The 14,201-nt window shown below is 40.2% G+C and overlaps 1 protein-coding gene across 1 annotated transcript in view; it reads right to left on the bottom strand.

Moving 5' to 3' along the window:
- LRRC1 (leucine rich repeat containing 1) overlaps positions 1 to 14,201 on the bottom strand; it is a 111,297-nt gene that overhangs the window by 11,918 nt on the left and 85,178 nt on the right. The window contains exon 10 of the mRNA XM_075202510.1: positions 5,089 to 5,172. Within this exon, the coding sequence (XP_075058611.1) occupies positions 5,089 to 5,172 (84 nt within the window). The remainder of the gene's footprint in view (positions 1 to 5,088; positions 5,173 to 14,201) is intronic.

The raw sequence follows: 14,201 nt of genomic DNA, 5'->3' as shown, positions 1-14,201 counted from the left end.
ACACCTCCTACCCCACACTGCTGCTCTGTGGGGAACGGCTCATACATCAGGTCCCTCTTTGGCCCACAGAATGCAGAAACAGACACACGGCCTTGTTGTCAATTAGATGCATTAGTGGTCAATCAAATACACGTAGCCTTCCCCTCAGATCACAGCATAACACAGCAGCAGACGTAGGAGAAGAATAATTGTCCTGGGTCATGCACAGCACAGTTTCCTAAACATTAGGCATCAGGTGTACAAACTATGTAATAATTCACAGTAAACTCCATTAGATGTCATACACGCTTCCTATGAAGCTTTGTTATTTGTATCAGGTTAGGACATCTTTGCTATAGTTTGGCTATGATAAAGGTAGAACATTTCTTCTATATTTTGGAGTAACTGTGGTTAGATTGTCATGCAGCTCAACCATCCTACTTTACAGCTTTGCATGCAGGCACACAGTTTAAATGATCTACCACGCAAACACCAACATTAACCTACTACAATTTTTTTTTGACTGACAGGAAGCCAGAGCATCTAGAGGGAACCCACAAAATCTCAGGGAGAAAATGCAGATTCCAAACATGTGACTTCTTTGAAGTTCATGAACTATATTGGCAGATTAAATAATTTGATATAATTTAGTTATATAGATGATAAATATTTGCCATAAATTGATGCCTATATAGTCAGCAGTTTTAAACGTAGAGTTGAATTTATTTGGAGATTTTTAAATGAACACATCTAGTAGATTACATGTAATCATGTGATATTCCTCAATGAGACACACCAATGGCATTAACATCTGGATTAAGGTGTGTGTCCCGAGATCAACACCAGCGACATCTGGATTGAGGCGTGTCCCGCGAGATCAACACCAGCGACATCTAACAACAAGTATGTCCTTGCATCAAGCTAAATCCCAATTGTGGTATATCTGTGGGTCCCCAACGCTTATGGGGTACAGATCCTTTTAACATATTGTAGTACCAGTTTATAAGAATTGTGTCATCTTCCATGAAACGTCAAACAGTAAAATAACTTTGCATTTGGCAAGTATATTCCTCTCCATTGCTTCCAACCTTCCATAAAGTTGATGGTCTGAACATGTCATAGCTCACACAGGCTCATACTGGTACTTTGGTATCCTTTTTACATAGAGACTATTATTACTGGGATCTCTGACAGGTTTACACCAGATTTAACACTATGGGGCATATTCAATTCCGATCCGATCCGCGGTAACGCGCGTTACCGCGGAAAATGCGCAGTACTGCCGGTAATATGGTACCGCAATATGGGCTGTGAACGAAAATCCACGTTATTGCGGTACCGCGGATTAGGTTCGCGGCCGTTTCGGCGCGATCCCGCGAATCGGGATCGGAATTGAAATTGCCCCTATGTGTTGTGCTTTTCTATATATTACCATGAAAAGAGGGGCTCTTTGCTGTTTAATAGATGGGATAAACAAGATGGTCCCTACTACAAATAGCAACCAGTCCCTGGTTCTGGGAACATAAGTGGAGGCGGAAACATAGAAGTGGCAGTTGTAACCCCCAGGGGCAATTATTTTATTATAGCTCAGTACTAAACAACTCCAGGTAAGGATACAATCAGGGCCGGATTTACCGCTAGGCAACCTAGGCACCTGCCTAGGTTCTAGCGGCTGTCAGGGGGCCCAGATGGGGGGACAAGAGAGAGGAAAAGAAAAAATAAATAAATATTCGGCCCACCCCCGATTCGCGGGGGAGGGGGGGGGGTTGCCGCAAATCGGGGGAGTGGCTGGTGTTAAAGCTAGGGGTAGAGGCTCCAGATTAGTTACCTTAGCACTCGGTATGGGGTTATGGGATCGCAGCTGGGATAAGCAGGAGCCTGAAAGTGCTGCCAGTCAAGCAACTTTACTGCTGTTTATTTTTCGTGTGAAGACGTATCAGTTTGTTTTTTTTTCAAATTCAGAAGATTTAAGTAATTCCGGAAACTGTCAGGTGAGAGTTTGCCTCGCTTATTTCAGTGATTTTGAGAAATGTGCTAACTACTGTTTCTTAATGCTACCCCATATCGATAGACAGAATCTTGTCTGATCCTGTCCCATATAGCTTTACAGTTTTCATATGCCGCATTCTAATAGCAATGTATGTCAGAGGTAAGATTCTTCTTCCTGTTTCTGGACTCGTTTATCATCACACTTCACAATAAGGTTACAAAAATACTAAGAACATGACTAACAAATGTTAAACAGTGTTATTCTTAATTGGCAAATGCTGCTGATAAAGCAACTGTATGACCATGTCTGGTATCATCTTACCTGGAGTTACTGCTGGACTACTATGCTAGTATAGGACCAAGATGTTTAAGAATAAACTTCCCAAAGACTACTTAAAGTGTCAGGAATGCTACATTTAGCATTAAATAATGACTGACAGGCATGATGTGATGTTTTTGTTAGAAGTATGCTTATAGTCACATCATTTTGTATTCATGATAACATAAGTTTAATATGTAATAGATTTGATCCGACATGTATGTATATTATGTGTGTGTGAGGGGCCAGTGTATTTATATTATGTGTGTGTATGAGGGGCTGTTTGTGGGAGGGAAATAGGTTTATTTTTTAAATGTGTATGCCAGCGGTTCCCAAAGTGTGCGCCGCGGCTCCCAGGGGTGCCACGGCGCTGTCACAGGGGTGCCACGGGCAGCCAGAGGATATAAACAAAAAAAGAAAAAAAAACTTACCAATCCGCGCGGCATCGGGACCCAGCATCCTCCTCTCTCCTGCAGCGCGCCCGACAATCAGTGACAAGCTGCGGGAGAGAGGAGGATGCTGGGTCCCCACGCCGCGCGGATTGGTATGTTTTTTTCTTTTTTTGTTTATTTCCTCTGGCTGGCCGCGGCGGAGGGGGGGCAGAGTGGCGGCAGAGTGAGAGAGAGTAGCAGAGTGAGAGGGGGCAGAGTGGCGGCAGAGTAAGAGAGGATGGCAGAGAGAGAGGGTGGCAGAGAGGGGGGCAGAGAGAAAGGGGCAGAGAGAAAGGGGCAGAGAGAGAGGAGGCAGCGTGAGAGAGGGCAGAGGGGCAGCGTGAGAGAGGGCAGTGTGAGAGGAGGCAGCGTGAGAGGGCAGAGGGGCAGCATTAGAGAGGGCAGACTAGGCAGCGTGAGAGGGGGCAGAGGGGCAGCGTGAGAGGGGGCAGAGGGGGCAGAGTGTGTGGAGATGAAGGTCACAGTGTGAGTTAGTTGTCAATTATTCTTTGACAGAAATATAATTAAAAAAAAAATATAAAATTATTATTTTGGGGGGGAATGGGGGGCCCAAACCAATATCTTGCCTAGGGCCCCATGAGGTCTAAATCCGGCTCTGGATACAATAGCGCCCCCTGTTCTAAGCTGGGGAGTATTGCAGTGTGCACATCCTCGCACACATCAGTAGGATGGCCAGGTGAGGACCCACTAGCACTAGAATGTAAACTATGATTTTTTTTTTTCATTTACAACATTTGTTTTAACCATGCTGTTCAGCATCAGCAGCTAGATGTTACACTGCATTTTAGTAAGAGCACCATAGCAGACATTACTCGTTAGTAATGCCACTCTACACTGTAAATTGATTGATGCACGGCGAAAGGAGCCTTTAAAACACTTGTCCCCTGTTTATTAAACTGTGCAATGTCATCTCAGACATCTTAGTAAAAGGACACCTTTTAGATTGCGTTTTCAGGAAAAAAAAAATTATAATTTGAAATATCAGCTCTGTATAAGAAAATCAGATTTATATAGGAAGTGTTGGTCCTGTATAAAATTTGTCGTCCTTAGGCCATTTTTCTGCATAGTTCAGTATTATTTAATTTTGTTTTTAATATTTAGATAGTTCTTTTGTTACATTAATAAATACAAGGTTAACAGACAAAACAAAAAACGTGTGGCACGCACAGTGTGATGTATACATTTGTTAGGGGCGAGTTTGCCCAACACAGCTTCCAGCATGTGCCAGCAGCACACAACATATTTTCATTGCATGCATAAGCAATTCCCAACAGCTCGATATATGCTTGTAGCACACAGCATGAAGTCTCCTGAATTCATCAGACTACTTGCAATTGGTGTGAAACATCTGAGAAATCATGGGAGTCCCCTACACATTACATGCAGATAGATTGTGTATAGCGCACAGCGTCAGGATATTTCTTTCCATTCCACTTAAAGCAAAACACACAATTATTTATAGTAAAGATCTCTCAAATAGAATTGTGGCCATCTTTTATACATACAGATGTAGCAAATATTATATGGACATTACAAGCATCATATGCCATTCATTTCATTGGCATGTAAGGAGTTAATTTAAAAGTTTACTACATCTGCAAAGTGTTATTATTGTGATTTATTTTATATGTTACCAGTAGCACATGACAATTATGCGCTCTTCTTGTGGCAAGTAAGTGCCTGAAGCGGTCAGGTCTGCTTGAAGTGTCAGCAGCCACTTACAGCTACTGCCATTTTCAGCACCATATTTCCTTCTACTGGATAGTGCAACAGAGAAGGAGAGGGTACGGTTTTGTACTAAAACCACAAACCATCTGAGCGGATGGCAAGAGGACGAAAGGTTGCAAAGAAACCTCTCTGAATCCCACGTTCACCACAAATTAGTCAGTGTTAGGAGAAAGGAAGCAGAAGATGGCAGTTGGTTGCCAACAAACTAATTGTAGGAGTCCAACTTTTTCCAGCCATGCAGCAATGAGGGTAGATGGCGTATAATGGAACATTAAAATAACCACATAGGGTGTAAAAGAGTTCTCTATAGGATTTGAAACAAAATGTAGAAAATAAGCGATTTAAAAAAATATTAATGGTGCATTCATATAACACACCCTCCACTACAGATGGAAGCAGCCATTGTGTCAGCACAATAGTTCTCATGCATTTACAGCTTTTTGGTGGGAGTTTTAATCCCACCTTGACTTAATTCTCAGAATGCCCCAATTGTTCTTACATTGTACAAACCAGATTACCAATCCAGAAGATGAGAGAGAGACATATCACACACTTCCAGCACGCGTATATTTGCTTCTGTAACATAGATCCAACATTTCTTGCATTTAATTTTTCACTCACCTCTTTTGGCAAAGACATTAATTTATTCCTATCAACGTTCAAATTATTCAGCTTCTTTAATTTTCCAATGCTTCTTGGCAAAATCTGTGGACATGAACAAAATAGTTTGCATTAATCAAGTGTGCTTTGGCTTGTAGAAGAATGACGCTGTGACAGAGCTGGAGATAGCAAAATATGATGAGAAGAATGTTGTTTTAATCAGTATCTACATTCCAACACAACTTATACCTTGGACATATTTAGCATACATGATAGGCACAAACATCCTACAGCTATAATCTTAGCTGAGCCAGACCAGGCAATTACTAGGCCAAAAGACATATCAAAAAGGTCTGCATGTTCCATTAAGGCAATGACAATGAAAATAATAATACATAGAAAACATTTATAATAGATGTCACAAAAATAAAGAATTTTCAAAATTATCCACTTGAAGAATGGAGGATTTTCACCTCTATTACTAGAGTAATTAGCAAGTTCCCATATTAGGTTGGTTTCACCAAGAACACAGACATTTTATATATTGTTTCTACAAGACAACGGAGGTTTTAATTTGTAAGATATTTTATTTCACTGGCATTATATAGGGAATAAGGACTAAAATAAACTTCATCGTGACTGTTCACATAGATACTGCCATGCAATTCACCTCAACATTAGACTATTTCTTCTAACAACAATGATACCAAAGGCATCTTCTTTCACATTTATTCAGAATGACGTGCAAGTACATCTGCCACACAAAAAGAATGTGTCGTCTTGTACGGGTGAATTAGTCTTGATGTGCTGAAGAGGGCCTCAAAGTAAGCCAGGAACATTATATACATTGTATATAGTTTTTTTTGGGTTGTTTTTTTTTTATAACAAATCACTGTAACAGGTGATCCATTCTTATTTAGACACAAAGGAAATCTGGGGGTAAATGTATGAACATGCGGGTTCTTCAACACCCGCGTGTTCGGCGATTAAATTTCAAGCGGCGCTGCAATGGAAAGGGAAACTTCCCTTTACAATGCAGCGCCGCTTGAAATTTAATCGCCGAACACGCGGGTGTTGAAGAACCCGCATGTTCATACATTTACCCCCTGGACTTCAATATACATAATGTAATATTTCTAACGCTAATTAGATGAGAGTCAGTTGTTGGTGTGATGTGCACTAAATGCAAGAAATGTGCATTGTATGGAAAAAAAAAACCAAACAAATGTAAAACAACCACCATACATACATGCAATTTATATATCAGGTGCAAAAAAAGTGTTGCAATATTGTTAAAATCACCATAAACTCTGGGGGTGTACAGAACACACCAATAAATATGTACTCTCCAAGTTCTGATGCTCATTTAAATATCTCACCCCCAAATACAAAATCTCTGTTTTGCAGGTGCATACAAACGCACCTAGCCTCCCAATCTACCCAGATTCAATATGCTCCTCCTACTTGAAGATCTTCACGTTTGCTCCCACACAGACGCTGCCATCTAGCCGAGCTAATCCATCCACTTTCAGTATAGACAAGCACGTTTGCATAATAATGAAAATATGACATTATAAAACCACTTTTTTTTTTGCAGCCTTGTAAATTACCCTATCTGATAAAAGACAGCCCATTCAATTTCACAAATCACATTAGGCCTTTCAGACTACTATCTAAAATAACAACAATACACACAATCCTAGAAAACCATCTTGATAAGAATATTCTGTCATTTTTACTATACAAGTGCAAATTCCCAAAGACATATTACTCCTCTCTGCCCTTTGAAAACATGTGCAGGGCTGTACTCTGTTCAAAGAAAGACAATATTTCTGTCAGTGCAGATTACTCTGATGTCCCGAGTAAAAAGCACTTTAAGGACAGCTGTAACATTTGTGCCAGGATGCTGCTTCCATTTGCAAATACATTTGACAGTATACTTTTCACAAGTACTTTCTTTTATTTGCATGCAAATGATAATGTGAGTAAAAAAGCAAAGCAACCTTGAGACAAAACAATAGATTGCTTCTCCTTAAAACTCTTATGTATTAGCAAAAGCTAGTGGCTTGTTGTTCAGTTTGAATCCTAATTGTGGGAATAAATGTTTTTAAAGTGATTGGGTTTTCACAATAGTTTTAGATAACGTGATAATAGTAAAGAGTTTAGATCTAATTGGGACATGCTAAATACTAAAAGAATGGTTCCTAAAATTTATTGAACAATAATAATCAAAAATGCTAATATAACACCAATTTATACTAAAAAAAACGGTGGCAAGTTAATATTAAAATGCAAAATGTGCTTGCTGGCTTTCATTCATTTTTTTATAAATTATTTCTTCGATTGTTTAACTCTAATGGAGAAAAAAAATGTACGAAAGCCAGCAAGCACATTTTGCATTTTAATATTAACTTGCAATTTTTTTCCAGTATAAAATTGGTGTTATATTAGCATTTATTGTTGTTCAATAAGTTTCAGTAACCATTTTTTTTTTTTACTATTTAGCATTGTGTTCGGTCTCGATATTTGGATCAGTTTCAGCACCGTTTTACCATTTATCTAAAACTATTTCAATGTGAAACATCCATGTTATTGTGGGATGGCTAAATATGAATCTAAACATTTATGAAATAGGCAGATACAGCCATTTTAGTAAAAGAAAGCGTCATAAACACAATTCCCATGAACCCAGAGCTGAAAATTCTGATGAGACTGTATGGACATTTGGCTATCCACAGTTTCCACACATCTCATGTATTATCATCAATAGATGCAACTACCAATTTTGGGAAGAAAAGTAAAAATGAACAATTAAATCAACTTATGGCCATTTTCTTCAATTCAGAAGTGCCTACCCAAGGAAGCAGCTATTTGGTAATCACCCCTTGGTGTCCCCTTTGTTCCTTTACCACCACCCAGAGTGGTTCAGAGTCCTTAACTTGCCTCTACAGGCACATAGAGAAATTTATAAACTGCCAGAGAGGGGAGAATAAATAAAGACTGCTCCAGACTGGCCAATCACGGATATAGAGGCACGCTAGAAATGTGTGGGTTTCCTGTACACATGTACATACATCAGCCTGTCCCTCTTTTGCAGTGATAGTACCTCTATCACAGAGTTACTCTTTATCATTCGCTCATGCTATAGGTTATTGTACAGGAGTTATACCAGCTTTATTTATTAGGATTTATTATGACCCTATAATTGCATTAAGGCTTATTGCAGCCCTCTTGCATATAGCTGTGTTTTTCAATTGACTGTTGGAGCCCATGCAACATAGTTTGCAGTTTTAAATTTGTATTGCATCACTGTATGTTTATTTTATATTTCGCTCATTTCTACCCTTAATTTTAATGCATTACCATTAAAGATTAGTTTTAATATTTTCTAGGAGTGCCCCCATTAGACTCTCTTTTTTCTTCAGTTCCATTTATACTATTATCGCTGTGTGGGGTGCACCCCCTGGGTCGTATACCCCAGGTCTGATACGCAACATTTATTTACTTTTGAGGAGATCAGTCTATGCATCACATTATCTTGTGCGGTGGTATTTCCCCTTGTGTTCTTTGAAACATATGCCAATTAGCCACAACAATGAAACTACTGACAAGTAAAGTGAATACCATTGATTGTTTTGTTACAATGGCAACGGGGTATATATTTTAGGCAGCAAGTGAACAGTCAGTTCTTCAAGTTGATGTGTTGGTTAGCAGAAAAAATGGGCAAGCGTAAAGATCTGAGCGACTTTGACCAGGGTCGAATTGTGATAGCTAGACAACTGGGTCAGAGCATCTCCAAAACGGCAGGTCTTGTGGGGTGTTCCTGTTACGCAGTTACTCTCTACCAAAAAGTGGTCCAAGACTTACTGATGCACGTGGGGAGCCCACAGAAGAGCTACTGGAGCACAAATTGATGAAAATGTTAATGCTGGCTATAATAGAAAGGGGTCACAACACACAGTGCATCGCAGCTCTCTGTATAGCCGCACACCAGTCAGAGTGCCCATTGTTGTCCCCTGTCCACCACAGAAAGTCTACAATAGACACGCTAGTGCCAGAACTGGACCATGGAGCAATGGTAGAAGCTGACCTAGTCTGAAGAATCACGTTTTCTTTAAAATCATGTGGATGGCCGGGGGTGTGCATGTTATTTATCTGAAGAGATGGCACCAGGATGCACTATGGCAAAAAGGCAAGCCGGCAGAGGCAGTGTGATGCTCTGAGCAATGCTCTGGGCAATGCTCTGGGAAGAGTGATGCTCTGGGAAACCTTGGGAACTGGCATTCATTCTAGGTGATATTACTTCGACCTGTACCACTTACCTAAACACTGTTGCAGACCAAGTACACCCCATCATGGCAACTGTATGCCCTGATGACAGTTACCTCTCATAAGGCTATGATAGAAAGGTGTCAGAATATTGCGTATGGTGCTGCATAGCCACAGACCGGTCAATGTGCCCAAAACGCACCTACAATGTGCATGTGAGCACCAGGCCTGGACCATCAAGCAATGGAATAAGGTGATCTGGTCTGATGAATCACATTTTCTTTTACATCAGGTGGATGGCCGTGTGTGTGTGCGCACGTCATTTACCTGGGGAAGAGATGACACCAGGATGCACTATGGGAAAGCGGCAAGCAGGCGGAGGAGGTGTGATGCTCTGGGCAATGCTCTGCTGGGAAACCGTGGTGCTGGTCTTTATGTGGATGTTACTTTGACACGAATCACCTACCTAAACATTGTTGCAGATCAAGTACAACCCTTCATTGCAAGGGTATTCCCAGATGGCAGTGGCCATTTTCAGCACCACACTGAAAAAATTGTTCAGGAATGGTTTAAGAAACATGACAAAGAGTTCAAGGTGTTGACTTGGCCTAGAAATTCCCCAGGTCTCAATCCGATCGAGCAACTATGGGATGTACTAAAAAGTCCCACCTCGCAACTTACAGTATTTAAAAGATCTACTGCAAACATCTTGGCGCCAGATACCCCGGGACACATTCAGAGGTCTTGTGGAGTCCATGCGATGAGAGGACAGAGCTGTTTTGATGGCACAAACGGGACCTACGCAAGATTAGGCATGTGGTCCATTGTCGTAGCTGATCAATGTATAATCTGAAGTGGAACACTAGATTCGTAGCAGACTGGCCAAAATTGAAGCACTCTTGAAGATAATTTACATACAATTCTTAAATCACTTTCTGGGATCAATTGTGTTGGCATTTACGCATATTGGTAATGATGGAAGTTAAACTGGTGGGTACTGGAGAGAGTAAAACAGCACGAGGGCTGGTGAGGGAGATACTAGGATCAACAAACTGAAGATCAATTTTTTTCAAGGAGAAATCACCGATTAGCATTGTTAGAAGTCCAGTACAACCCTTGACCTGCCAGTTGCCAATCACTGATTTAACAGATTTGAGGTGTTTGTGCAAACAAATGGCTATTAAAATGATATTTATAAATATTTAAATTTAGTATTGGTTCTGTAAATGATTCTTATAAATCATATTGCGTTATGGTATTGAAAGCATTATACAGTGATTAAAGGAGTCTGTAAAGTTAGTGTTAGAGATGGGAAGAAGCAGACAAACAAGAGCAAATACAATAGTCTAATAGAGTTCTAATAAATAAAGCTACCATGAATTCTACTTTGTAAAACATGCCGTAATGCACCCTCTATTGCACAAGAAACGGTATAGATTTTCTGCTACCGCTTATCATCAGTATCCTGTATGTTATTTACATCTTTTCTTTATCTTCAGTTGCCTGTATATTATTATTGCAAGGATGCCCCCAAAGGCATAGTACAAACACTTTTCAGAATACAAATGCTATCATCCCTCCTCAAACACAATGATACATCCCAACACCACAGAGCAGACAACTAGGGCAAAAATTAGCTGCCTCCCCACAACTGCATTCTACGTAGTGTCCGAGAGTTTACATTTTACAAAAGTGACTACCAATTTCATAAACAGCTGTTCAAGCAAGTTATACAAATTATTCTAGGCACAGTGTACAGTTATGCATTTTATTTGTGTTATTTTTTTTTTTAATCACAAATAATAGTACTAAAATAAAATGTCACATCAACGTTTAAAATTCATTTGCGATTGTTGTAATGCAATGTTAATAACTACAAATTTTATTTGGTACCCTTCCAAAAAAAAAAAAAAAGGAGAACCACCTATATTTTTCTCTGGAATAACAGAATATTTTTTAAATAAAACAAATGAAAACGGCAAGAACAAAAATGATGGGACCCCTAAACCCAATATTTTGTTGCACAACCTTTAAGTGGCTTAAATCACTGCAATCAAATGATTTCTCTTAATGAGACTTTTGCACCTGTCGACAGATAGTTTGGCCCATTCTACCTGAGCAAACTGCACCAGCTGTCTCAGGTTTGTTGGGTGCATTCTCCAGACAGCATGTTTCGGCTCTTTCCATAGATGTTCGATGGGAATCAAATCAGGGCTTTGCCACTTAATATTCACAATGTTTTGCTTTTATCCATTGTTGGGTGCTTTTAGCTTTGTGTTTTCGGTCATTATCCTGTTGGAGGACCCATGAACTGCAACAGAGACACAGCTTTCTGACACTGGACAGTGTGTTTTGCTCCAGAATGCCTTGCTAGTCTTGAGATTTGTTTTCCTGCACAGATTTGCAGCTCAGTAGCCCTAAAACATAACCAAGCCTCCTCCATGTTTCACAGTAAGCGTGTTCTTTTCTTTGAAAGCTTACATTTTTTAGCCTGTGTGCATAGAGCTGTTGTGACTTGCAAAAAAACTTAATTTTTGACTCATCTGTCCAAAGTACATTCTCCTGGAAGTAATGTGGCTGGTCAGTATGCATTTTAGCAGATTCCAGTCAGGCTTTTTTATGCTGTTATTTCAAAAGGACAGTCCTTCTGGGTATTCTTCCATGTAGCCTACTATTGCTCAAAAAGCATCGGATGGTGCGGTCAGACACCGACGTACCTTGACCTTGGAGTTCAGCTTGTATCTCTTTGGAAGTTTTACTTGCTCTTTTTCTACCATTCTTACTATCCTTCTGCTTAATCTGGGGTAAATTTGCAGTCACGTCCAGGGAGGAATACTACAGTCCCATGGACTTTAAGCTTCTTAATATTTGCAACTGTAGTCACAGGAACATCAAGCTGCTTGGACATGACCTTTTAGCCTTTACCTTTAACATGCTTGTCCATAATGTTCTTTCTGATTTTCTTTATCTCCGCAGACAATTCTCTCCTTTTCTTTCTCTGGTCCATGTTCAGTGTGGTGCACATGATAATAAAATAAGCTGAAAGACTGAAGGAAAGATTGAAGACATGTGTGATGCTAACTCAGGAAAGCAATTAGTTTGAAATATCACTGCAATCCAATAATTTAGAATCTTTTCTAAGAGGTATCAACAAATCTGTCCAGCCCGCTTTAGAATATCTTTGGAGAATAAGCAATAATTTTTCTCTCTTTGGCATGTCATAAAAAAGCAAGGAAACAGTGAAAAGGCATGCAGGTATACAAGAGGCAATATCTTTTAATTTCATCACTTTCCAGGAGGAACGAAGCATTGTTTCAATGAGTTTTAAGGGTACAAATTTGTCCATGTCTGCATATATGCAGTGATGAGGAGTCACTAGATATCTGTAGTTATACAGTATTTAATTAGGGTGCCTCAGGCTACCCCCATCTGGGGCATTCTGTTGTCACGAGTGGAACATTTGCACTGAGGTTTTCTTATCAAAAGAGGCTCTCATTTTATGAAGTATATTTATATTATGGTAGCTTACATACAGTGTGCATGGTCTTATGAAATGTGTATGGTAACTTTATTTGCATTGTTTAGTATGGAGTTATTGATTTTCAAACTTGTGTCACGGGTGGGACAAAAAGTAGACACAGTATATGGACAAAATTCAATAAATAGGTGTGGCCAAATACTTGAGGTGCATGACATCACGCACCTATCCATGCAGTCTCCAGTTGCAAACATTTGTGTTACAAAATGGGTCGTTCTGAAGAGCTTAATGACTTCAAGCATGTTACTGTGATTGGATGCCACCTGTGCAATAAGAAAGTTTGTGAAATTTTATCACTGCTGGATATTCCAATGTAACTGATATTATTAGAAGATATAGGAACAGCAGCAACTCAGCCATGAAGCAGAAGACCCCGTAAAATCACAGAGCAGGGTTAATGACTGCAAAGGAGCATGGTGTGTAAAAGTTGCCAACGCTCTGCTGATTCCATAGCTGAATATTTCCAAATTCCCACTGGCATTAATGTAAGCTCAAAAACTGTGCGGCGGGAGCTTAATGGAATGGGTTTCATTGGCCGAGCAGCTGCATGCAAGCCTCACATCACCAAGACCAATTCCAAGTATGGGATGGAGTGGTGTAAAGCACACCGACACTGGATTGTGGTGCAGTGGGAACATGTTCTGTGGAGTGACGAATCACGCTGCTTTGCAGTCAGATGAACGAGTCTGGGTTTGGCGGATGCCGCAGAATGTTATCTGCCAGACTGCATTATACGAACTGTGAAATTTGGTGGAAGAGGGATAATAGTACGGGGCTGTTTTTCAGGGTTTGGGCTAGGGCCCTTATCCCCAGTGAAGGGCAATCTTAATGTTGCAGCATACAAAGTCATTTTGGACAAAGCTATGCCTACAACTTTGTGACAACAGTTTGAGGAGGGCCATTTTGTATTCAAGCATGACTGTGCCCCAAAGCAAGGACTACAAAGACATGGTTTGAGGAGTGGAAGACCTTGACTGGGCCGCACAGAGCCCTGACCGCAACACCATCGAACACCACTGGGATGAAATGGAACGGAGATTGCGAGCCAGGCCTTCTCGTCCAACATCAGTGCCTGATCTCAAATACAATACAGAATGAATGGGTACAAATTCCCACAGAAACACTTCCACTCTTCTTGGAAGGCTTTCCACAAGATGTTGAAGCCGTTATTTCTGTAAAAGAAGGACCAACTCCATATTAAAGTATATGTATTTGAATACAATGTCTTTACAGTCCCTGTTGGTGTAATGGTCAAGAGTCTGAATAATTTTGTTCATGTAGTGTACCTTCTCACAGAGAGTGATTTTATACAATCACTCTGAATGTA

The sequence above is a fragment of the Mixophyes fleayi genome, chromosome 3 (genome assembly GCF_038048845.1).
Source record: "Mixophyes fleayi isolate aMixFle1 chromosome 3, aMixFle1.hap1, whole genome shotgun sequence".
Taxonomy (NCBI): domain Eukaryota; kingdom Metazoa; phylum Chordata; class Amphibia; order Anura; family Limnodynastidae; genus Mixophyes; species Mixophyes fleayi.
The sequence above is the reverse complement of the archived record's forward strand: the minus strand, read 5'-3'. Positions and strand labels throughout refer to the sequence as shown.